The following is a 26,513-nucleotide window of genomic DNA, read 5'->3' as shown; positions in this document are numbered from 1 at the left end:
TCTGCTTCTCAACTGAAAGCTAATCAAGATTCTCCATCCATCTGTACAATTCTGAGTCATAGTCCTATTACTGTTTATATACAACTGCTTAGACACAGGATGGTTTTAAATAGTAAGTGTCTATACATCATTTTCTTTTAGTATTTATACAATTATTTTCAACATGTAATTTTAAGATAAGATTTAATATATAAGATACAAATAATATTTATAACCTCATTAATAATCACGTTAGGCTGAAGTGACATTTAAAAAAAATTAACCCACTGGGAAAAAATAGCAAAATCCTAAGTATGAAATCTTATAGATGATATTTAGATTGAACAGATGACTAAAAGGTGGGCTGAAAAGCTGGAAAGCTGGCTCAGCAGTTAAGAACACAGGCTGCTCTTCTAGAGAGCCCTGGGTTCAATGCTCAGCACCTACATGATGGCTCAGTCACTATAACTCTAGTTCCAGAAGCTCTGATGTCCTCTTCTGACTTCCGGGAGCACCTGACGACATACATGTGGCACACACCTAGCACACATATATGACAAATATGTATATGGTAGGCAAATACTCATAAAATTCTTATCATAATTTTAAAAATACGTCCCATGTGGTGGTTCATGAGACAGAAGCAGAAAGATCTATGTGGGTCTGAGGCCAATGAAGTCTACATAGGAAGTTCCAGGCCAGGGTGAGATTCTGCCTCAAAAAATAATTGGTCAGCCCTAAAATCACATATAGAAGTAACATTGAGCAGCCTAAACAATTTGTATTTATATATTCATGTGTGGCTAAAAAGAGGTAGGGAATGGAGAGAGAAAATGTAATTATATTTTAATTTCAAAATGTTTTAAGTTGAAAATAAAATACTAAAAGATGATCTGAGAATAATTTTAGAACCAGTATCTCTTTCCCTAGGTTAATTTTTTGTTCTGGGTCTGGAGAAATGGCTTAATGGTTTAAGAGTACTGAGTACTCTTCAGAAGGACCCAGGTTCAATTCCTAGCACCCATATGTCAGCACACAACTATGTAAAACTCCAAGATCTGACACCCTTACACAGACATACATGCAGTCAAAACACTAATGCACACAAAAATAAAAATAAAATAAAATTTAAAAAGTATTTTTTTCTGTTCTCACTCAATCTAGCAAAATCCTTAACATTTGCAAACACAGGACAGAACTTAAGCTTATTTTAATTTCCAACACAGGAAACTGTTGACTACAGACCCTAGTCTGCCTTGAACTTTACTGTGCACAGTAACCACCGTACAGAGCTTGTTTATCAAGCAGTTCCCAGATTTTACCCAATTTGATAATGCTAAGAGCAGAGAGGGACTCAAGCATTGGCTAGTGGGCAATACTCTGGTGAGGCTGGTATACTCTGTTAAGCAGCACATCACACAGAAACACCATTCCATTCAAGTCCATCTAGATTTCAGAAACAGCCTGTTCTTTACATAATAAAGACATATTCCCCTTTCTTTTTAATGGAATATATTTCACCCAGATCCTGTATTATTCCTGCTAAATAAGAATGTCACTGAAAATAACATACAGGCTTTTCTTCTATCCTTTGCCAAAAAGTATATGTTATCTACAATTTAAAAATGCATACTGGACTTTCATTTAGAAAATAAAGATAGAGGAGATCAAGGAGCACAAACTTCAACCCCTTCAAAAACTTAGGTTTCTTCAATCAAAATCTCACCTATTTCTCACTCTTGTCAATCAAATCATCCATAAATGTAGCAGAAAAAACCTTAGAAAAGCAACCACTTAAAGGAAAGGCTTCTGTGAATTTAAACATAGCTATAAGTGCTATCAGCATCCTAACAGACCTTAAACTATCCCAGGTTAAAATTTAGACAGTGAGCTAGGATTGTTGGGAACTGTCATTAATCCTAGCACAGACAGAGTAGGTAGATCTCTGTTAGTGTGAGGTCAGTTTGGTGGACACAAAAGTTTCAAGACGCCAGGTGGTGGTGGCGCACGCCTTTAATCCCAGCACTTGGGAGGCAGAGGCAGGTGGATTTCTGAGTTCGAGGCCAGCCTGGTCTACAGAGTGAGTTCCAGGACAGCCAGGACTACACAGAGAAACCCTGTCTCAAGGAACCAAAAAAAAAAAAAAAAAAAAAGTTTCAAGACAGCCAAGGTTACATGGTAAAATCTTATCTTTAAAAAAAAGACAATGAACGAATAAATGAAAGAGAGAGAGAGACAAACAGAACAAAGAAAAGGAGGGAGGAAGGGAAGAAGAGAAAGGAAGGGAAAGGAAGGGGAAAGAAGGAAGGAAGGAAGGAAGGAAGGAAGATTTTCAACTGAATTAAGAAAGACAACATAGCTTTATAATTTATTATTCATTTACGGTTAGTGGTCACTTACAGAAATGAATTAGAGTACCTAAAGTTGTTTTTATAATTTAGTCAATTTAAGAAAGCCATAGTGTAACATAAATACTTTCTATTATTGCTGTTTGAGACAGGGTATCTTAATTATGTAGCCCTGATTGTCCTGGAACTAGCTAGATTGGACTGCCCTTGAACTCACAGAGATCTACCAGCCTCTACTTGCTAAGCAGAAATGATATCACACTAAGAAAATCATAAATTTATAGAGAGTTTGGCAGAATAATGCCAAAACTGAATTAATAAAGATAAATATTGAAGGGGTACCATAGCAGGATACCATCTCACTACATTTGTATAAAGCTCCGTGATTGGGCTGTATGAGAGGTAGGCGGAGTGAGGAGAGGAAGAGGAGAAGGAAGAGGAGGAGTGAGAAGAAGGGATGTAGGAGCCATGGAGAACCAGGAGTGGGTCAATAACAATCCTGCATAACGATTTATATCTTAAGATTAGATATTGGGAAACAACTCTAATTGTGTGGGCAAATGGTTAATTGAGCATTACCAGATATATAAAGCCTTTAGATAATAATTAACCATTAGAGTCTCATTTCTACCAGGTACCGTGTAGATGGCAGGATGGTCTTGGCTCAGCTAAGCCATTGTGGAGACAGCGTGGGAGATTGGCAGAGCCATCTCCCACGCTGGCATCTCGTGGGTGCCAGGGCAAGTGCATCTGGCTGGTCAGAGCCGAACAGCGCTCGTGGCCTCAAGCCTCAAGTCGGGAACATGGCGGCCCCATCAAACAAGCCAAATTGGGTGACGCCATTTTAATTTTAATCGTAACAGGGTAAAGCAAGGAAAGCACTTGTTTTTAGAGTACAAGGACCTAAGTTTCACCCAAGAGCCACATAAAAAAAGGCATGGTGTCATGCACATATAATTCCAGAGCTAAGGAGGTGGAGACAGGCAAATCCCTGGGGCTGTCTGGCCACAATTAGCCTATTAAGTAAGCTCCAGTTTCAAGGAGAGACCTTGTTGCAAAGAAAAAGGTGATGGCACCTGAGGAATTAATGACACATCCAGGGTGACCTCTGGTTCTGCCCACACAAACACACATGTACACTAAGTAAATAAATGTACAAAGAAGCAAAAAGAAAGCATTTTCTTTCGAAAAATACAGGAAAGAATTCACTTATGTATCCAAACATACCTTTGGGAGTATACATGCCTTGTTGCATAGAGCCTCCAGGTTCAAAAACAGGAGCCTTAAAGTCAGCTACAGCAGATAAAACAGATTCAAAGCTATAACTTCCAGGAATAATGCCACTTTTGGGGTTGGGATTTTCTGGGATATGATGTATGTGTCAAGAAAAAAAAAATATTAATGACTAGCACCAGCTTCAACGTCTACAAATTACTCAGTTCAAATTCATTTTACCAAACTAGAAAATGACTGGCTGTAATATATAATGTTGGCCACAAGAGGGCAACATAATAGTTCAGTATTAACCTTATTGCCGTTTTACATCTATGAGCCAAATAATAAAGTGGCCCTAAGAATACTTCCCCAAATCAATGTATCAAATTTAGATGAGAGGAAAACAATTTCAACTATGTTCATTTTCATCACTGTACAAATATACTGTATCCTTCTTCAGAAAATGAGAAAGAATACACTAAAACAGCACAGATTTGTAGAAGAAAAGATTACTTTTCTAAAAGCAAAATTTCCACCAAGAAAAAAAAAAAAAAGTGGGTTCAGGCAAAGGGTAAGCATCAAGCCCCAAAGACTCTGCCCTATTTCATATTAAGGCATATAATTCTTAAACTAAAGACAAATTTTAGAAAATGTTTTTGCTCTGCAACAGCACTGATAGTCTAGAACTGTTTGAAGAAGTCTTCAGAGGAAGCTGAGGCTAGAGCTCAGGCACTTGCCTGGTACACTCAAGACCCTAGATTGAACCCTTCCCACTGCAGTGGGGTCAGGGCTTGCTACCAGGCAATACTGAATTGATGCTACAATATCTTCAAAGTAGTTAATAAAAATATTTAGAAAAAATATCCTAAATGATACATGCATACTAACTTTAGTCAGATATTGTCACCATACACTAACACTAAGATTTCAAGGTTTCATTACCTTGCTGCAATGATGGTATCAGCCTATAATGGCAATATTTGGCAGACAGAAGCAGGATAATTAAGCCAAGTTCAAGGCCAGCCCCTGGTCCACACTGTAAGTTTCAGGCCAAGCAGGGCTACACAGTGAGAGCCTACCTCAAAAATGTCAACATTTAAAAAAAAAAATGTTTAATGTATTTAAGGGGGTGGGGCTGGATAGATAGTCCACTGGGTAAAAGCAGTGACAGCTCCTGCAGAGGACCTAAGTCTAGTTCCCAATACCCATAGAGTAATTCACAACCATCCATAACTCCAGTTCCAGGGGAAATGACACCTTCTTCTGACCTCTGCCAGGACCAGGCATGTATGTGGTGCACATACATGCATGCAAACAAACACCCATACAAATAAAATAAATATTTTTTTAATTAAAAAAAAAAAAAAAAACCCTAGTACTGAATCTTCAGTTCTATCCCAGAGACCATGCTTCCAGTAGGCCGAGGATAATCCATAAACTTGAAAATTCTTTAAGACTGATTCTAACAAAAATCTTGGGAATATATAAACCCCGATAGTGGTAATTATAAAGACTCTCTAAGCTCTATGTACTCCAGCCTAGCTACGTAAGGAAAGAAAACAGGAGTCCCATTGACAAAATACCCAGCTTTCTCTCCCTAATGTTGTTATACGAGAATTAGGTCCGTGTCCAGAACTGTCAATCCCGAGGTCAACCCTGAAATCTAGGAAAATTTTCCTGGGAGACAGTGAGAGATGACAGTGCATACCACCCGTCCTGAACACATCCTTCAGCAAATAACTAATATTTTTCTTAGTCTATATATTTCCAAGTTTTAAAAAAATCTTTTAAATTAAGATATTTTTAATCTACAAGCACACTTGTTAGCACAAGCACAAAATGACATTTTTTTAAAGGATATGAGGTCAAGCAGAGAGCTGTGCGTCCTGTCATTCATACACAACTGGGCGACCATTTCTGCCCTCAGAATCTCATCATCAGACATCCCTAAAATTATTAAAGACAGAAGTAACCTATATAGATATGCAGTATAAAGAAACCACCACATATTTTATTAAGATGTTCTACAAAGTGTGAAATGTCTTAACAGTAAAAACTGCAGGTCCCAAACTGAACAGCAGATTCTCTGCCTTTATATTGTAACTCCAGTAAGCAAAGGATTTTTTTTAAAGACTATAAACTGCACATGTCAAGATTTTAAAAGTACATTTGAATATATCCACACCCTTTCTCTTTTTCAATAAATAAGGTACTAGCAGGGGGAGAGGGGAAGAGAAAGAAACAGAACTTAATACCAGTGTTCACTAGCTTACCTAGGTGTAAACGGAGACTCAACAGAATCACAAGGAAGGTGAGCGCACCCTCCAGCATGGGCCGCTCGTGCTCCACATCCAGCACCAGATTGTGGTGCTGGGAAGCCATGGTCAGTAAGTCCACCACCTTAAATCTGAAAGAGCAAATATTGCAAATACATTTTTAGAACATAAAACAAAACTAAGTCAAATGTCATATACTTCCTACGTGTCTCAATAAGCATACACTTACCTTTCAAAGACAGATGAGATAAAGTAATCTGGGTCAAGTCTAGAAGCACAGACCTTTAAAAAAAATACAAGGAAAGCTTTATTTCTCACATTCAGTTTTGCTTTGTATTAGTCATGCTTTTAGATTTTCCGTATCTTCTACTTCTACAAGCCATGAGCCACAGAAATCAGACAAAGATTCAAAGACTAGTAAAAGATATTAATAATAGCTGTGGAGAGCCAGGCAGTGGTGGCGCACGCCTTTAATCCCAGCACTTGGGAGGCAGAGGCAGGCGGATTTCTGAGTTCGAGGCCAGCCTGGTCTACAGAGTGAGTTTCAGGACAGCCAAGGCTACACAGAGAAACCCTGTCTCAAAAAACAAAAAAACAAAAAAAAACAAAAAACAAAAAGCTGTGGAGAGTGAACTCCAAATAACTGAAAACTTATTTAGGAATACACCCCCACACAAGCAGCCATTCACTTCACCTAACTGACATACAAATATAGTATTCCCAAGCCGTCAATAAATCTAAGGCTGAGCATAGCACAAGTAGGTTCAGCCCCTATTCCACAAAGCCTGCCAGAACTATTTAAAGTAGAACTTCCTCCATTCTGTCTTGTCTTTCCTACAGAAACTCTCCAAATGGTACTTGCCGGGGCTTTCTCCTGGCTCCTGTTTCTGCCTCCTGACTAAAACCTGATGGGTCCCTTGTAGCCCATATGGTACAGCATTCTTCCTCTGGGAAATTTAAGTACTATATTCTTTCTCAATGAACTAACTTCTCCCATCACCACTGTCACCTCTGTAAATTAAGATACCAGGCACATTAAGGCACTCCCAAAACATAACACCTGGCATTCCGGCTGGCTCACCTGTAATAAGTAAATGTCTGGATCAATCATGGAGTTACAGAAATGAGACTGGACATAGGTCATTGCTTGTCCTTTGATTTGCAGACCATTTCTTACCCACATGTTACTGTGAATTTCAGCAAGACTTGCCTAATGAAAAAAATGAATTAGAAAATATATCATCTAAATTCAATAAAATCATATTATATTAAGCAATTATTTAAAGTATTTTTACTTAATCATAATATGAACTTAGCATTCTGCTCAGCATTAGATATTCAGTTTAAATATGCTGCTTTTTTTTTTTTTTTTTTTTTTTTTTTGCTTTTGTTTTTAGGACAGGGACTCAATATGGAGGTACATACATACATACATCCTAGGCTGATCACAAAAGTTACTATGCACCTCAAGTTGGCCTCTGTCCCACTATCTAGGATTATTTTTAAATATCCAAACAAATGACTATATTTTATATAACTCTTCTTTGAAGTGTATGAATGAGCTAGTTTTCCACTATGGCTTCTGGATACATTTATAAAAACTTCAGTGGAATCTTTTTGAAAAAACAGTGCTTACTTTCATTCTATTTTTCTTTGAGTCCCTGCCCTACCCAAAACAAAACAAAAATAACAACAAAAACATATAATGCTTAAAAGAAATGAATATAAAACAAATCTAATTGGTCAAAGTCTTTAATGCAACCTAACTCAACTTTCAACCTAGAAAACCCATCTTACAAATAACTGGAAATAAAATAATCAGACTAGAGAAATTGTTCTTACTCTATCAGAATTTAATTCTATCAAAAATTAGACTAGAGAAATTGTTCTTACTCTATCAGAATTTAATTCTATCAAAAGTCAGATTAGAGAAATCGTTCTTGCTCTATTAGGATTTAATTCTTTATGTCCATCATTAACTAAAACTACAAGAGGATGAGTTACCCACGAAATCCCATTCCAAATGTTTTAGAAGCCTTAATACATACTTGAATTTGGAGTGGGTGAATCATTAGTTTCATTAACATTTCCTGATCCGGTAAAAGTGAATCCAAATCTAGTTCTTGACATTTCACAGCCTAAAAATCCAAGATTAAAAGTTAGTAATTCAATAATCTCCCCCAGATTATAAATAACACCAACAAGAGACTTCCTTAAGAACAGCCTCACCTTACTCAAAAACATGGCATAGTAACGGTGCAGCGGCAGGTGAAAAGTAACTTGGTTAGGAGCTGGCTGGAGTAAACAAAATCCACAAGTCATAGAGTGTTTATGTTTAGCACAGGTTTCAAGGTTTTAAACATTGTAAACATAGTCCCACCTACATTAATTCCTATACTGGTTCTTTAATCAATACTTACAATCTTAGAACCATAGCTTTGAAAAGATTATCTCAAAAGTAACTTCTCAAGTTTCAAACACCAAAGTAGAGTAAGTTTGAACTCATCACTATACATGTAGTTATAAAAATACAGACAGATGCAGATCTCTCTGTGTTCCTATCTATGCTCCTACATTCTGCTTAGTTCACCATGGGAAGAAAGAAGAACCTACAGCATGAAAAAGCCTACGCCCAACTCTTGCTTTCTAAACTCTGTTCTACATTAGAAATTAACAGGTAGCTTTACAGATACAAATCCCAGGAAAGGAAAGGCACAATGAAACTTATGTAAAATAACCCTAAACATCCAAAGGGACAAAAACATGGGAGCATTCAAAAAGGGTAGAACAGAACAGAACACAGAGAGCAACTTGAAGGGCCTCTCACTGGGGTGCCATCCATACATCTCTCTGAGACAAGGAGAACCAAACACAGCACAGCACTGGAACTAAAACACCATGAACCCTACCATACAAAAATAAGTTAGTGAACTGAAAACTGAATGAGAACAAAGAAATATCTGCATAGCTTCAAGGTGTGTCCTCACAAAATATCTCATCAGTTACATTGAGAAAAAGAACAACTCTATGCTGAAAAAGCCCAGCAGGCATCACACTGAGTGATCAACATGAGCAAACACGGGACAAACACTACACTGGATTAGATGCAATGAAAGCTTCCAACGCCCTTTATGATATTCCTGGAAAATATACATAGTCTGAATTTAATCATGATGCAAACTTAAACTGAGGAACATTCTACAAGATAAATAATCTATACCTTTCAAAAATGCCACAGTCTGGAAAGATAAAGAAACATTGAGAAAAATGTTCTAGAAACAGATCTGAGACAAGATAATATAATTCTCCAAGTGATTCTGAATCCCATCATTTTGCTATGAAAAACATCATTGAGAACTAAAGAGAAAGTCAGTAAAGTGTACATGAGAACTGAGTCCTATTCCTCTAAAAACTCCTGGGGGGGGGGGGGGGGAAGGGGGAGGGAGGAGGAGAGAGGCGAGGCCAGGAACAGACATCCTGTTATGTCCTTATAATCCCAGCACTGGGAAGAGAAAGTCCAATCCTTAGTTAACCAATCAGTCTGAGCTACTTAGTGAGCCATATGTCAATGAAAGAGTCTGCTCAAAAACAAGATGAACAGGTCCGAATCAATGATACTCAGAGTAGTCTGTGACATCCACAGGCAATACCACAGGTGTATATGCATGCCCCCCTCCAAAAAAAAATCAATAAGCAGCTATTATGACATAAATGACTTCTGAGAATTAGATGCTTAAAGTACATGAATGATTATAAAGTTGTATTTTGGTTATATAAGTAAATATTCTAACTTATTTATACTGAGTGGACACTAAAGTTTTGAGCAGTAATGGGGATAAAATCAGTAACTCAGAAGATTCCAGAAAAGAAAGTTCTTTGTATTCCTCATTTTTCAGTAAATTTCTAACGGTGTCTAAGTGTTTTTCAGAAAAGCAAACTGCACAAAGATGCCAGAACAAAACCTCTAATTTTGTATGCTTAACTCATTTAAAAAAAAAAAAAAAAAAAAAAAGAAAGAGAAAGAACAATTCGCCTCCTTACGCAACAAATACACAACAGGGGTCCTGCCTGCCCAGGGCTCAGAACTTAGATTGAGGGTTGGACAACTGGAGAGGACTGTCTAGACTTTGCTCTGTACTCAACATGGTCTAAGCCACCTCTACAAGAAGGAGCTTCTGATAGAAGGAATGACTTCCTCAATGCCAACAGAGTGCCCTGTGCCAACTCTCTGTTCAAGCTTCCATTCTCGATCAAGAACACTGCCCAAATAATAAAGTTGGAATACTTTGTATTAACTTCTTCTGCCTCATTCAGATTCATGCCACGACTCTTACTTCATAACTGTCACTGAAGCTAATTGTCACTCCACAACGCATATACACTTAAGATGGAGAAAGCATGCCTCTGTCCTCTAGGACATAAGCAAGCACAATTAAGGTGCTCTGCAGTTTCCTAAATGTCAAAGAATTAGCCATCCCTTCCCCATCAGCTCTGTGAAGTCTTTATGGCATTAATTCTTCTACTCTTATCCCATGAAAACATACTCATAATCTTCGATGTTAAATGAAATCTAACAGTTTTTCCTTAAATGCTTTCATATATGCCCAAAGCCATACATACCCAGCCAGGTTAGAGATGCAGTCCAGCAGTATAACACTTGCATAGCATGCACAGGTTCTGGGTTCAATCCCCAACACAATCAATTTTTATGCATATTTTCATAAAATATATTTATATAAGCATACCTCATCAACAAAGTTAATAGCATCAAACCAATCTTGAAGAGCTTCAAGGCAGTATCTTACAACATTTCGGGTATACTCTTGAGTTTCCTTTAAAAAAAATTATGTAAATTTCATGATACATAAACATGTATATTTCCAATATTAAATTACACGTCATAGTAAGCATTGTATATTCAGTAGTAAAATTCATACATTTTCAACATAACCTCTATATTTTCTGTTACAAGAAACCATTCCTTCATGAACTAAAAGTAGCAACCAATGACAAATACAAAAATTACAGAATACAATGCTTCTACATAATCCTTGAAGTAAAATTGGAAAATACTTTAAATAGATTAAATGCAGGTTCCATTTCAATGCCCACTCCAAAAAATACTATAAATTTAGTGATAATATTATTCAGTAAATACAGAGTATCTTTGGTGATAATGAAAAAGTACCAAAAATAAATAATGGTGGTGGTTAGAAATCACTGGCAATGGACTTAATGTTACTTAACTGCTAACCTGAAAACAGTTAAAGAGCAACTTTCTATGAAAACTATACACAATAAAAAGGAAGGATAAAACATATACATGCTACAATTAGCCTGTAAGATCTGAGCTTGGAAAAAGAAATGGCATGAGCCATTTGCAGTATGAGAACTCTGAAAAGTAACTACAATATTTTATGATAAAATAAATCCACTCAAAGAGTTAAGTTTTAGTTAACAAAAATGTAAATCTAAAGGCTCTTATCAAAAAAATGTGTGTGTGTGTGCATGTGTGTGTGCACACCTACACATCTGGAATAAAAAATCTCTCCCCCTTCCCTCTAAAAGAATGTGTAGTTCCCATGACATACCGGAAGGTCAGAACTGGTAAGTAAAGGGCTCCTTTGGAGGATAATGAAATATTCTATAATTAGTATAGTGTTGTTGCACAACTTGAAAATACATTATAAACCACTGAATTATCTAATTTAAAAATGATTAGAACAACAAATTTTATCTAAGAGATAGATAACTAAGATAATTATGAGATGTGCTTTGGGAACCGATGTATAACATGGAAGTGAATGCAGCATCAGTTTCAGGTAGGTCAACCTCATCAGCGACCTGTATAAACTACCTGCGCCTTTAAAACACAGGTGAATCTCACATTCCTTCTTTCCTTTTTTTGAGACATAGTCTCATAGATCCCAGGATGGCCTTGAACTCCTGACTCTCTGCATCCAGCACACCACATTCCCCATTCGGCCTTCATTTCTCCTTTACCTTGCTCTTCTCCACGTCCTGTCACTTCTTCCATGACATTATCATATAGGTCCTCGCCTACTTTGCTGCCACCATCCAGTCCAAACATCACTTATCTGGTCACCTTGCCAACAGTCTCACTCTGTCCCAATCTATCCTGCATAAGATTTATCTTTATAAAAATATTATCTTAACACATTCTGCTCCCCATCTCTCACTGAAAAAAATTTAATGACACTTAAAAGTTAATAAATAACCTGTCTTAAACAAACTAAAAAGGAGGTTAATTCATATATACAAACAAACTTTGAAGGTCCACAAGATGGTTCAGCAGGTAAATTGCTACCAAACCTGAGCAACTGAGTTCATCCCCCAGGACTCAAATGGTGGAAGGAAAGAACTGACTCCTGACTGCCATACCCTACTGTGATGCACTCATACACACACAACATCCCACAAGAATAGATAGATAATATAGATAAGATAGATAGATAGATAGATAGACAGACGGACAGACGGACAGACGGACAGATGGACAGACTGATGGAGGGGTAGATGTGAGGGAGGGAAGAAAGGAGGGATGGTTGGTAGACAGACAGACAGACAGACAGACAGACAGACAGACAGACAGACTGATGGAGGGGTAGGTGTGAGGGAGAGAGTAAAGGATGATAGATAGATAGATAGATAGATAGATAGATAGATAGATAGATAGATAGATAGATGGAAGAATGGACGGACAGACAGACAGACAGACAGACAAAAAGGTAGGGTTTTTTTTTTTTTTTTTAAGAAAAAAAACTTTGAAAACCAAATATACCATTTTCAGAATTTGGAGACTGTTTTATGACTAAGCATAAGTCTAAACAGCAAGAATTTACCACAGAACAATTTAACCAAAGATACTAAGAATGAATTTGAAGATGGCTTATTAATTCCATATCTAAATACAACATATCACAACACTGTGTTAATAATAAGATCATCTCTCCTCATCCTCCCACCTATATCCCCCCATCCTAGTGTGCATACTGATAATACATTATTTATAACCTGTCACAAGTAACTTAAAATTTGTGAGTTTCTCCATAATATGGGGCATAATATTACCTACCTCCCAATAGTCATGAAGATACAAATGAAATTACGCATATAAAATGTTTTATGTCTGTCTAGCACTAGATCTCATTAGCAGGTACTTGTATGCCCCAAGAGTCAAGGAGAGACTCACTAAATCTATGGTAACCTAAACTTGTCACTAGATGGAAGCAATTATAGAAAAACAATAAAACATATGACCCATAACTTTTACATTACTCAATCCTTTACTTTTATATTTTATGATGAAGAATGTAGATACAAAACAGATGCTTAACTTTAAATAGTATTGCTTCTTCTAGTTTCCATTTCTACACACTGACAGCACTGCTGCTGAAACAGCTCTGGACCCTCTCACTGAGAACAAAGAATAGCTACTGGGTAAAGAGTCCAGTTCTAAAACCAGACAGGTCTGCTTTCAGATTTAGCTTGTGCTTGTAAGTTGTGTGAATCAAGAAAGTTGTCTACTCTCTGGAGGACATGGCCGATGCCATATACATCCTAAGAGATGCCATTAGGGTTGGATGAAAGTATCTATACAGTGCCTAGTACAGCATCTAGTATCATCTTGATGTTCATCAAGAAAACATCATATCTAGAAACTGGATGCTTCTTTAACTGAAAAGTTGCTCTCTCAGTTACTGCAAAGATTACAGAAGAAATTCTAGAGGCCTGTTTTCTCACTGTCTTCTATACCTCTTAGAGTAAGGGGACACTTATATATAGATAAGCATACTACAATTCTGGCCTTCAGCGATGAAAACTAAGCCATTGCTCAGAACCAATAATTGCTCACTATCGCAGAGATGAATATAAATCTAGCTTCACGATCCAAACTCATCCCCAAGCAAAACTGTAAAAACAATCTACCTAAAACTGTAACCTCCTCATGTCAGCCTTGCTTTCCTGAGTCAGTTTTATTGGCTTATTTTATTGGTTTATAAGACTATATGGAGTAATACATTCTACTGGGTCTCCTCTCCCTGCGTTCTCACAGTTCATGTCTCATATTCTTGATCTCATTTTACTGCCTAGTGATGAATACCATCTACGTGCCAAAGGATTTAAAGTTTACAATCTCAGCCCAGCTTCACACCATTGCCTTTTCATCGTTTCCATTTGAGCATTTCAGACATCTCTAGCAAGTAAGTGATCTCTCCAAACTCGTCTTTCTACCCCTCTCTTCCTCCTCGGTACCCATCACCTGACAGTCAAGTCTTCTCAGCAAAGACATACACCAAGCCTATCAATTCTTCTTCTAAAATACATATTGAATACTCAAAATATATATACATATATATCTTGAATATGACAATTTCATGCTTAAAGATCTATTTATACTATTATCATGGCATCTTCTAAATAAACAAATACTAGTATTTACAGAGTAAAAGGTGACATTTTGGTTCACATGTACATCAGCTATCATCTCAAATGCCTATCTTTTTATTTTTCATCTTTTTTTTAAGATTTATTATTTTTAGTTATGTGTAAGTGTGTGTCTGCATATAAATTCAGGTGCCCTCAGAAGCATCGTATTTACCCTGGAGTTGGACTTACAGACTGTTATGAGCTACCTGATGTGGGGTGAAAACCAAACTCTGGTCTTCTAGAAGAGCAGCAAGTGCTCTTAACCTCTAACCCCACCAGCCTCCTTAGATTAAAAAAAGAAAAGAGAAAAAATGTTTTTAATAAGAATATTTAAATTTTATTTTATTTTATTTTATTTTTTTTTTTTTAGAAAACTTCAAATAGTGAGGTAGCTCAGCATATGAAGATGCTTGACTCCAAGCCTGAGGGTAGAAGTTTGCTCTCCAGGACCCATATGACAAAAGGAGAGGGGCAATTCAAGCAAACTGTCCTCTGACTTTAAGATGTGTGCCATAGCGTGTTCACGACCACACATACTAAATTTAAAAATGAACTATTTGTCTAATCTTTAAAAACAAAAATACACAAATGTAAACCAGGTCCCCCTCAAAAAAGTCTGAAATACACATTTTATCAATGATGATCACAATGCTAAGCAGCGAATCTCAAAGACACTCCTTTGGTGAAGTGGAAACTTTGTATTCATTGGTTAAAGTCTCCCCCTTTCCCAAAGCTCTCTCTCTCCACTAATTTCGAGAGACCATCATCTTCTCACTTCTAGAAGTCCTTTTTAAGAAGCATAAGTGAAATATCCATAAAATTGGCTTATCAAAATATCTTAAACTACCTACTCCTAGACACTATTTTAAACTCTTCACAGATTTCTCTTTAATTAAAGCCAAGACTCTTCTATTCATCTATAAAACCCTGGCTTGCAATCTGATCCCTCTCTCTTCAATGAATCCTATCCATGCTCTTGTTCAAGGCACAAATTCCCTCTACAGACAAACTCTCACAGGAGTTGGGTTTTTTTTTTTTCTCATCTACCTCCCCCATAATCACCACTAAGCATCTTTTATTATTCAAACATCTGGTTCTTTCATATTCTTTTTTCAGAAAAACCTCTGATTTTCAGATTTAACCTGCTTTTCTCTCCCACAGGAAAATAAAAGGTGTTATTTTGCCACAGAGCATAACAACAGAATAAGTTCATATGGTTACCCTGACAATGAGGAGCAGGTCTATTTGGTTCAATGCCAACATACCTTAGATGTAGATAGTACCTAACAAACCTTTATTTTGATTAAATGGGCAAACATGCCTTACACTATGTGGCAGCTTTTAAATAAATTCTACAGGTGAGATTAAACAAGGAACTATGATCACACAGGGATGGTTTTTGATAAAAGGTCATTAAGCTTGAGGCTTTCCAACATTATCAAAAGTGCTTCACTTTTCTAATACTGCTTCACTCTAGCTAGACTCACCACTCAGATTCAACTGAATATCAATCCATCAAAATCCCTAACAGTGGGGCTTAGACATGTGTATGCTTTGTTATTGCTGTTGCTGTTGTTGTTGTTGTTTTTACTTCCCAGATAAGTTTCCATGCAAGAGAAGCACTAGGCCAAGAAAAACAGTGAGAAAGCATATGCTCCAAATGAGGAAATGGGGGAGTTGGGGGTTAACCTGCACCAAAGCTTAGAAACAAACAAAGAAACAATCGTCAACCACAGCATGGAGGTGGTATAAGAGGATGAATTAGAAATATAAGTTAAGGCAAACTATAGAGATACTTCAATCATTTAAGATGCCATTAAAAGACACGAAGAACACAGAAAGAAATGAACAGGTAATTTTTAAAAACTAATAGCAAAAGCTGTCATAGTAATACCAATCTGTAGTCCCAGCACTGGGAAGCTAAAACAGGAAGATCATGAGTTAGAGACTTAAGAGTAAAAACTTTTGTCAAAAATAAAAACAAAATCTAATGAAGCAGAGTAACTGAGATTTATCTAGGTTTTTAACACACTGAAGTCCCTAGCACTAAATACATACATATTCATTTATTCATTCATTCATTCATTCATTCATATTCTGTGTGTGTGTGCCTGTGTGTTTCTGTGTATGTGTGTGTCTGTGTGTGTGTGTGTCTGTGTGTGTCTTCCTTTCTGTGTCTTCCTTTCTGTTCTTTTATCTCTATCATCGTCCCCCACCTCCCTCTCCCTCTCCCTCTCTCTCACTCAAACACACACACTTAAACACACATGATTATTAGAATTTTGAGAAATTTTACATGCTTAAAAAATCATCATGAATAATATGACCATTTGAAATTTGAAATTAGACTACACTAAGCTGTAAGGCATCTGCATTTAGAAAATAGGTAATCCATAGGAGAAAACAAACTCAAAAAAAAAAAAAAAAAAAAAAAAAAAACTACTGAAAGAAACACATAAATGTAAAGGATAGATGGAAAGAAACCTCATTATCTGTAAGGAAAAGCTCATCTTCCTACCCATTTCTGTTTCATCTTATTTTGTTTTATTTATAAAAGGATTTAAGAAAAGAAATTGATGCAAGTCTCAAATAGATTTTCATAGCTGACCTAGTAACCCCTTGTAAAGTGTAAGAACCAAGACTACAACACTGGCTTCAAAACATCCCTACTTTTATATAACCCCTATCTAGAGACTTGGCACGGTGGGCACAACTTTAATCCCAGCACTCAGGAGGTGAGTTCCAAGCCAGCCTGGGCTACATAGCAAGCTCCAGACCAGTCACGGATATGTAGTGAGATCTACAGAACCTTTACTGATACAGGCTAAAAGACTGATCTTCATGAGGTTAGATATCAAAATCTTCAAGAAACCCCTAGTTTAATTGACTTAGAGAATTCTTTCTGATGTCTAAAGACTTATTAAACTAATGCCTATGTATATAACAGCTTAGATTCTTAAATTATAATCTTTAAATCAATCATGATAGCAACACCTGTAATGCCAACATTTAGCACTGAAAAATCAAGACCAGCATGTGAGATAGAGTTCAAGGCCAGTCTGGGCTATATAGCAAAACTGTGTGTAAAATTATAAACTTGTAAAACTGTCTTTATCTTTTGAAAAATACAAACTATTAGACAACCAAGAACAGTTAAAATGAAGCAATAATGCTAAAGGTGGGTTATTATGAAGTGTCAACAACTATTCAAAACAGGGGCAGACCTGGGGAGGTCTGATGATTCATTTATATGAATTTCAGTTATGCCCAGGAAGAAAATATGTTGTTATAAGTAAGCTTCCACAAAGATGAATTTGAATTCAACTTGAAATCAAATTAAATACTGCACATTACATACGGCATTTTCTCAGAATTTTTAAGTCATTATTTTTAAAATGCAGAAATTAACAAAAATATTTCCAACATACCCTAACTTTACAATGTGATAAAAGCCCCCACATGGGCTGTGCACAGGCTTCAAGCTCAGCAGCAAAGGCAGCATAGTAGGTTTGAGACTCAAACTCCACGTGCTCATTGAGTTCTCGCTTGTTCAGGTTCATACCTTGTAAAAAAGTAAAGCACATGTGGACTTTGTCATACAAACACAAGTATGTGACTTAAAATCAAACACTGCCCTATATACAACATGTTTTAAGCAAGTAGCACCAATTATACAGAACACATATAAATAAACTTACAATGAAATACAAAAACAACTGGCTCGTTTTATAAGAATTTTTTAAGGTAACATTTTTAAGAAACATTTTATAAATGTCACAAACAAAATTTATTATTTTTATATAAGAAAATAAAAAACAATTTTAATTGTTGCTAGTCCAAATAGTTACAAACAGGTTACAAATTTGAGAATATAGATTTTAAGTTTCTAAATCAATGTTTTAATAATATTACCAAAAGATGTACTCATTCCTTAATAAACCCTTGCTATGTTGCTGTAAATAACATATTAAAGTTCTTACAAATACTAATTAGTTCAAATGCTGAAACACCTGATTTATAACCTCAATGGTATACTATTATTATTTTTATTTGTATTTAATGATTTACTACTAGGTACTTTTGAACAAAAAATTAAATTAAAAGATTAAAATTCATAATTAATTAAAAGATTAAATTCATACCTTGAAAGAAAGAAACAAAGTTCATCCATGTAACTAACAAGCCATGATCCTCCAAAAACCTCTTTGCCACACTTTGATGGGAAAGAATATTGATAAAATCACTAACAAGAGGCCAGTAGGTGTTATTCTTCAGTAAGGCTTCTCCACAGTTCACCACTACATGTAAACTGTTCTCTTCATCTAAAAAATCCCAAAAAACACTTTTTAAAAAACAACTTCACTAACAATACAGAATATTATTACATACTTTAGAATCAGAAACACTTACATCTTAAGTGTTTAAAATCTGTATGGCTAAGCATGTTGTTCAGATGCTAGATCAAACTCTTCATTCTTAAAATAGAAGAGGGTGTGTATCTCACAGGAATTAAACTGTTAACAGAAAGCACTGAACACACGGAGGTATTATTTAACAATATTACATGTCCTCCTCATTGCTGATACCCCACTAGCTATGTGCTTATAAAACCTTATTTTCTTGATTCTAATGATATATTTTTTGTTTCAGTCAAAGAAAGTATCACTAGGTTAATCTCATACAACCTCATCATTCAAGTCTGCTGATTTCAAGTGGAACATATTAATTGCCTTCTTCCAGTCAAAGAAGATGTAAATGTAATTTTTTGCCAAACAAAATATATCAGAGATAAACACAGAAAAAACACCTCCTCTCTCAAAAATCCTCCAAGTTTAAATTATTTTTGGATTGAGGGGAATAGGCTGTATAAAAATTTCTGTCATTAACACCAGTTTTTAGTGAACTAGTCCTTTAACCTACTCTAACTTAAGAGCCTCCATTACCACTGTGAAACACACAAAATGTTCAAAGCCAGTACTATTTTCTAGTATATACTGAGGTATATAGTTACCAAAGTCCATTCTTCTCTGTTCATGCTAATTTTTCTTTTTAACCTAATTATAGCATTTAAATAAAAAGTCTATGAACTAAGAAAATATGAATGCATATTAAGAAGTATTATAAAACTAGATCATATGCCTTGAGATGCAATAAAAATAAATGCATGCAAATATGCAAGCTAAAAAAAAAAAAAACTCAAGGCAGAAAAGCAATATTGTTTCACAGAGACACACTACCTCTACTTAAAACAGACTGAAAATTAAATTTACAAATGCAGTGTGTATAAGAGAAGATGGAATCCAATCGAGGCAATCACACTATAAAAACATCTTGCCAAAAAACCTGAAAGAGTAGAGAATGAGGACTGGCAAGACATCAAGCAGGAAGGGGCTTGTCCCACAAGCCTGGAGACCTGAGTGCAATCCCTGGAATCCATACAAGGGGAGAAAAGAACTGATGCCACAAAGTTATCCCCTGACCTCAACATGCATCATGAGTAACAATTTTCTTTTTTAATTTATGGGCTAGAAAATAAAAATGTACTTCTGTTTAAAGTTCAAATACAATGTATTGGTTTTAAATAATTTTTCATCTTATCAGACTTTTCAACTAACTATGTACTTGACAAACTCATCAGTAAGGAGGGCCTGCATTAAACTTCTTTATTTCCACACATTAAATTTATGTTTTAGTTCATGAAATTATTGAACTCTACTCTGACATTATACCAAATAAAACCAAGAGCCTTTACAAGCCAAGTTTGCCTGCTTCTCCCTAATTCCCAATGTAAGAATAAGGAAAAGCTAACTCAATTAGGGGAGAATTACCTACATCCAAAATTCTGAAGAAAAGCCCGACTAAAAACCTCTGTCAATGGAAACTGATGAGCCAGAGACACTGATGGGACAGTGTGCTAGGATGTTGGGAATAACAAAATAAAAAATAAAATAAAATTTAGAATTGCTGTCCTATTTAATTGTAACTAGAGAATGAATAAGCTAAATTAAAAAAACATTTTCTCTAACACCACTTTAAATTTAACTGTTCTTGTGAAAAAAAACACCCTGTAATCTTTAAAGAAATAAAGCAATTAAATTTCTTTTTTTATCCAAGCTGGTACTTTCTGTATTAAAGATGTAAGGAACAATGATTCGGGATTAAATGAAATGCACTCACCAAAATACTTGTTGCCAGGTGGTGGTGGCACTCAGGAGGCAGAGGCAGGCAGATCTCTGTGAGTTTGAGGCCAGCCTGGTCTATGGAGTAAATTCTAGGATAGCCAGGGCTACACAGAGAAATCTCACTTTAAAAAACAACAACAAACAAAACAAAAACCTGTTGAATACCTGAGGTCTGAGTATTCAACTAATCTTCGAGAATGAAGTGGTAAGATAAATTCCTCCTCCCCCACCCCACATACACACCTAAGAAGACAGAGTGATAGGCTATATATAAAAGAGAAGTACGCCAAGTCCTTTGAACAAATGCAGCTAATTTAACATTCAAAAGCAGACTTTCTTGACTGAGTAACATTTAAACTAAGAGCTTTACTATGAAACATGAGTTAGGTAGGATTCACTATGCAAACTAGGGAAGAGAGAGAAAATAATGAGGCAAGGTTCCAAATCACATGGACAAAGAACACAGGGGACAGATGTATAAACGAGGCCACAAAGTCCTATGTTTATGGTTTGGGGTTTATATGAAAAGTTGGTAAAGCCCCTGGGCTGGAATGAACAGTAAAAAGAGAATGTGGAGGCTGCAGAGATAGCTCAACAGCTAAGAGCACTGACTGCTCTTCCAGAGGTCCTGAGTTCAATTCCCAGCAACTACATCGTGGCTCATAACCATCTGTACTGCAATCTGATGCCCTCTTCTAGTGTGTCTGAAGACAGCTACAGAATACTCATATATGTTAAGAGAGAGAGAGAGAGAGAGAGAGAGAGAGAGAGAGAGAGAGACAGCGAGAGAGAATGTGGTCAGCTGTGCAGCAAAAAAATGACTAATGGAGGGTAATGATGACTAGAGATAGCGCGGCCTCAGACAGCAAGTGTCTGCACTGTGCTAACAGTGAGTTAAGACAGATGGAAAAGAGACAGTCTAAATGTTTGCTAAATCCATAGAGATAAACCAAAAGTCAAGATAACATGTAGGCTCACAGGCTGGACAACTCTGGTATCAAGACACATGCTAACGTGTTCAGGTACATACATATACACTCACACAGGATAATGGAAAAGAACACCAGCTTGGTGGAAACACATGCAAACAACCAAAGAATATGTTCCCGTACATAGTCAGATTTGCAAGATAGAAGATTAATCAGTACTTATTAGTAGCTTGCAGACATTTCTATAGCTATATGATGCACAGATACAAATTCCATTTTACACAAACTGTAAAATTATAAAATTTCAGAGACATGAAAAATGAGTTACAAAAAAAATGTTACAATAGAAATTTAAAAAATCTACCAAAAACTAACAAACAAAAAACCTGTATATAACAAAGTAAACACATAGGTAGGGTTCTGGACCACTAGAGGGCTTTTTCCTTTTATGTTTTATCTGTTGCTGCGGCACTGTGAATTCTCATTGTATTGTCTCTAATATTTACTAACAGTAAAGCAATGTTTAAATGTTCTCTAGAGGCTAAGGATGTGTCTCTGTGTAAAACATGTCTGACATAGACTAGTCTGGATTTGATCTCAAGTACTGCAAGAAACCAAAGAAATAAGCCACAACACTGCCTAGTAATAATTCATACAAAGGCTAAACAGAAGCTATTTGAATTTTTTTAAAAAAATCTAAAAACAGATCTTGTAATATTTATAACTACTCAATGGAATTTAGACACATTTTAATACTGTTAACATAAAAAAGTACAAATTTTGTATTACTTTTGGGAAAGCAATGAATATGCATTATGAAATGGTATATGCTATTATTCAAGGTGATATTAAAATCATGGTAAAGCTTAAAAGTTGTTAATGACAGCTTTAGAATCTGGCTGGAAGGTAATGTAATTTCTGTAATATACTTAAACTGTACATACATGAGTTGCACCATTTTCATAAAGAACCGTTTTGATATTTTTTTAAAATGGGAGACAAACTCACCATCTTTTTCCTGAATACTCCTCTTTAAAGGCCAAATAGAAACTATATATAAGAACAGCTAAATCAGTTAGTTAATCAAGAAAATAGACTACATGGGCTGAGGAAACAGTTCACTGGGCACAAAAGCCCAGTGTTTTTGCCAGTACGAGGACCTGAGTTCAAATCTGTAGTACCAATATAAAAAACTGAGTATGACTGCACATGCCTGTTACTTCAGCACTAGAGGACAGAAAAGGGTGGCTCCCCAGAGCCATCCAGCCTAGCTGATATAGTGAGCTTCTGGGGTGTGTGTGTGTGTATGTGTGTGTGTGTGTGTGTGTGTGTGTGTGTGTGTATGTATATATATATATATATATATATATATATATATATATATATATATATTTCTAAATTCTACCTATTCTAGTTTATGAATCTAAACACTACTTTGTTAAAAAAAAGTCTACTAAGTATAAATCTGCAGTGAATATCACTGATACAGATGAAAAATTATAGATGGCATTTCAAAATGGGAAAACGAAACTATGAAATATACACTTCAAGAGCCATGCTAATAAAGTAAAAACCCATAAAACAAAACAATTTTTAATTTTCTTCTAATAAACAAAAGACACAGTATATTGTTTAATAGCAATAGTATATTGTGCAATAATAAATGCTTTCTTTGTACTTAGAGTAAGAATAAAGAGTCACTTCGTGAGTTAAGGAGCTTTTAAGGGGAAGAGTCTGGGAGAGACTCAGTTGGTAAAGTGCTTGCTACAAAAACTTAAGGGCCTGATAAAGGCTCCCCAGCACCCACATGAAAAGCCAAGTGTAGCCATGCAGTCGTATCTGTGACCCAAGGAGGAGAGCAACGAGTGAGGCTGGCTCCCTGGAGGTCACTAGCCCACCAGCCTAGCCAATTCACAAGCTCCAAGCTCAGAGTTGGCCTCTGGCTGGCACACTGGGACACACCATGGGTTAAAAGAAAGAAGAGTTATTTATACAGCGAATGCTAAAAGGATAGTAGCCATCATACTTAGTCAGCTATCCTTACATATAAGGCTTTATGTCTTATACAAAGCATATATAATTTTCAACTCTAAGTACAATGAGAAAACAGGAACCGACTGATATACCCAAAGCAGCGAGTGGAACAAAACAAGGCCCAACTACAAGACCTCTCCTCAGGAAGCCTGAGGCTGATATTGGGAATCATCCTAAATCACCCTTCCACCTTATTCATTGAGGTAGGGTCTCTTATTCAAACCCAGAGCTCGCTAATGAGGCTAGTCTATCTTGCTACCCAGCTTGCTCTGTGTATCTTGACTCCACTTCTGCAACCAGTAGTAAGATAGGGCCACCATACCCACTGCGTTTACGTGAGTTCTGAGGATCTTAACTCTGGCCCTCATGCTTGTGTTGTGTGGCACACACTTTAACCACTGAGCCATCTCCCCTGCCCACTTATTTTGGGGTCTAGCTGTGTCAGTAAGTAAAGACATAGTCTTTCAGTGTCGGCCTGTCTGTGTCCTGACACAGAATCAAAGTTCTGATATCAGGAGACGGGAAATCCTTCTTTGCACTGCCATTTGTTGAAAATTTAATTCAATAGTAAGAGACTTAATTTTTCAAGGACTTTATGATCTTATCTTTAAAATAAAGGTGCTGAAGGTAATCTCAGGGTTTTTAGAAGTTTAACTAAGACAACACATTATAGTATTCAATCACAGTGCCTGGTACACAGCAAGTATTCAATGGTATCAATTATTTAAGGAAAAGTAGATGAAGGGAACAAGAATGAAAATGTGTGAAAACATGAGGCCAAGAAGTAGCAACCATATACCGGGCATAAAAGAAGAATATAACAGTTCTTCCTAAGGGTATATAGACATGGCAAGGTTTATTCCAATTCAAAGAAATTTTAAGTATAATTATATAAAAATATCTAGGACAGACAGCAACAAATTTATGATTTAAAAAGGAACATATGCTGGGCAGTCAGAAGGCAGAGGCAGATGAATCTCTTGAGATTCTGAGGCTGGTATGGTCTACATGGTGAGTTTCAGAATAGTCAGAGCTATATAGAGAGACCCTGCCTCAAAAAATAAAACAAACAAACAAAAAAAAAAAAAAACCAGAGTATGTTTAATAATAAAATAAAGCATGATTAGCCATAATAATACCTTCAATTATTAAAATGCATGCACACTGAGATAACACTTGTTTAAAGTGTCCCTATCAGTAAATAAACTAATAGCACATAAAAATATAGAAAAAAATAGAGCAAAGTGTTAACAGTTATTTGTGAATGACTAAACTAGGAATGATTTTAACTTTTTCTTTAAACTAAACTATAAACTGTCAAATGATTACTTTCCTAAAATGTATTCTTTTTACAATATTTCAGAAGTTATTTGTAAGGATATAAGTATTTTTAAAACTTGTTGCACAAAGTTACTAATAACAAGTGAATGTAACTAGAGATTACCTTGCAGCTCACTTTTGATGAGGCAGCTTTCCATCATGTACAACAGTACAGTGACCATGATATCCAGGAGCTGACATTCCTCTGTCACTTGTCTGGCTAGCTCCTCATTGCTGAACAACTGAACACTAATATGCACAATTCTGTTGGACATTGTATCTGATTCATGACTTTTCTTCAGTGTTTTCATAATAAAAGCATAATGCTGAACAAAAGTTTTTGTAAAAGCAACCTGTAAAATGTTTAAATAGCAAACAAGAAAACATCAGCTTAACTCCAAGTTTAAAATGCTGTTAGTATTTTATATCACATATTATAATCAGCTTTTAATTAGTACCAAATGATGTTATACAAGGTAAATGAAAAGGTAAATAAATGATGATAATTTTAAGTCATATTTTACCTTTTTATGAAACATTACTAAAATACTTTAATAGTTTTAAAAAGTTAATATTTTAACCCATTTAAGTTTTGAAATGATTATAAACTGTGGTTTAAGGATATAAAATTTTACTTGCTCAAAGTTACATCCATTTTTTGAAAAATTATCTTTAGCAGGGTGGTGGTGGTAAACATCTTTAATCCCAGAACTCTGGAGGCAAAGACAGATTTCTGAGTTCAAGACACTACTACAGAGTGAGTTCTAGAACAACCAGGGCTACACAGAGAAATCCTCTTTTGTTTTTTGTTGTTGTTTCTTCCTTAAAATATATATAAAATGTTCCATGAGACCTACAAAAATAAAACCTAAAGTCCTGGCTAGAAGCCAGCAGAGTACCATTACTAAACAATCAAGTTGGTATGATTACCCCCATAAGAAATAATTTCCCCACCTGCCCTGAAAGCTGACCAACAATCTGAACAAATGCCTACAGTATCCATTATAGCTGGAGCTATTTCCTGTCTGTGTCACAGGTAAACTTCCTGTTGCACATTTCAGAGAATTAAAAAGGCCCAAAATAATGCTACTTGAGAATGTCTCTCCTAATGTTCAAAGGACCGCTGCATGCTTTATTCTTTTGATACACTGAGCTATGCCATTTTGCCATAACTATATGGTGCTCAGAGGTAGATCCACATGCTTTGGGACTAGAAACTATACCTCCCTACACTTGTCTTTGATCAGTAACTATTCTCCCATTAGCAACATAACCCAAGCTAACTCCATAAGGAAAGCTCAATCAACCCACTACACATTTTAACAGCACCTGGTAACTGTCCTTCAGAGGACTCAACACTTGGGTTACATATTACTTGCCTCCGCAATTACTTTATTACTGTTTATCTCCCACCATTCCCTTCCCACAGAGTTGCACTTGTTTAGTAATGTTACTCTAGTGGTTTCTAGCTAGAACTTTAGATTTTATGGTTGTAGGCCTCACAGAACAAAGATAAAATTGATGTCTAACTATGAGCAAGTAAAATTTTATATCCTTAAACCATATTGTTTATAATAGTTTTAAAATTTAAATGTGAAACGGCAATGCTGTGGAATTCTGCTGAGGAATACTGAGTTGAGGGAAAGCTGAGATGCTGTGTATTCTGAGCAGACGCAACGGGAAATAACACACACGTTTTCATGTTATATCCTTGTACTTATGTTATAATGAACCTCAGTTAAGAAATGCAGCAAAGGAAAGAGATCAAACAATGAAAGC

General features: G+C 36.0%; 1 protein-coding gene across 6 annotated transcripts in view; it reads right to left on the bottom strand.

Moving 5' to 3' along the window:
- Window positions 1-26,513, bottom strand: part of Ubr3 (ubiquitin protein ligase E3 component n-recognin 3) — a 145,208-nt gene that overhangs the window by 77,035 nt on the left and 41,660 nt on the right. For all 6 annotated transcript variants that reach the window (XM_076928887.1, XM_076928886.1, XM_076928888.1 and 3 more), the window contains exons 8-18: window positions 24,859-25,087; window positions 18,412-18,591; window positions 17,698-17,831; window positions 10,564-10,650; window positions 8,048-8,113; window positions 7,867-7,956; window positions 6,900-7,028; window positions 6,048-6,100; window positions 5,816-5,949; window positions 5,404-5,489; window positions 3,555-3,696 (exon numbers count right to left, since the gene is read on the bottom strand). In XM_076928887.1, the coding sequence (XP_076785002.1) occupies window positions 3,555-3,696; window positions 5,404-5,489; window positions 5,816-5,949; window positions 6,048-6,100; window positions 6,900-7,028; window positions 7,867-7,956; window positions 8,048-8,113; window positions 10,564-10,650; window positions 17,698-17,831; window positions 18,412-18,591; window positions 24,859-25,087 (1,330 nt within the window). The remainder of the gene's footprint in view (window positions 1-3,554; window positions 3,697-5,403; window positions 5,490-5,815; window positions 5,950-6,047; window positions 6,101-6,899; window positions 7,029-7,866; window positions 7,957-8,047; window positions 8,114-10,563; window positions 10,651-17,697; window positions 17,832-18,411; window positions 18,592-24,858; window positions 25,088-26,513) is intronic.

The sequence above is a fragment of the Arvicanthis niloticus genome, chromosome 2 (assembly GCF_011762505.2).
Source record: "Arvicanthis niloticus isolate mArvNil1 chromosome 2, mArvNil1.pat.X, whole genome shotgun sequence".
Taxonomy (NCBI): Eukaryota; Metazoa; Chordata; class Mammalia; order Rodentia; family Muridae; genus Arvicanthis; species Arvicanthis niloticus.
Note: the sequence above shows the minus strand (reverse complement) of the source record. Positions and strands in the feature narration are given on the sequence as shown.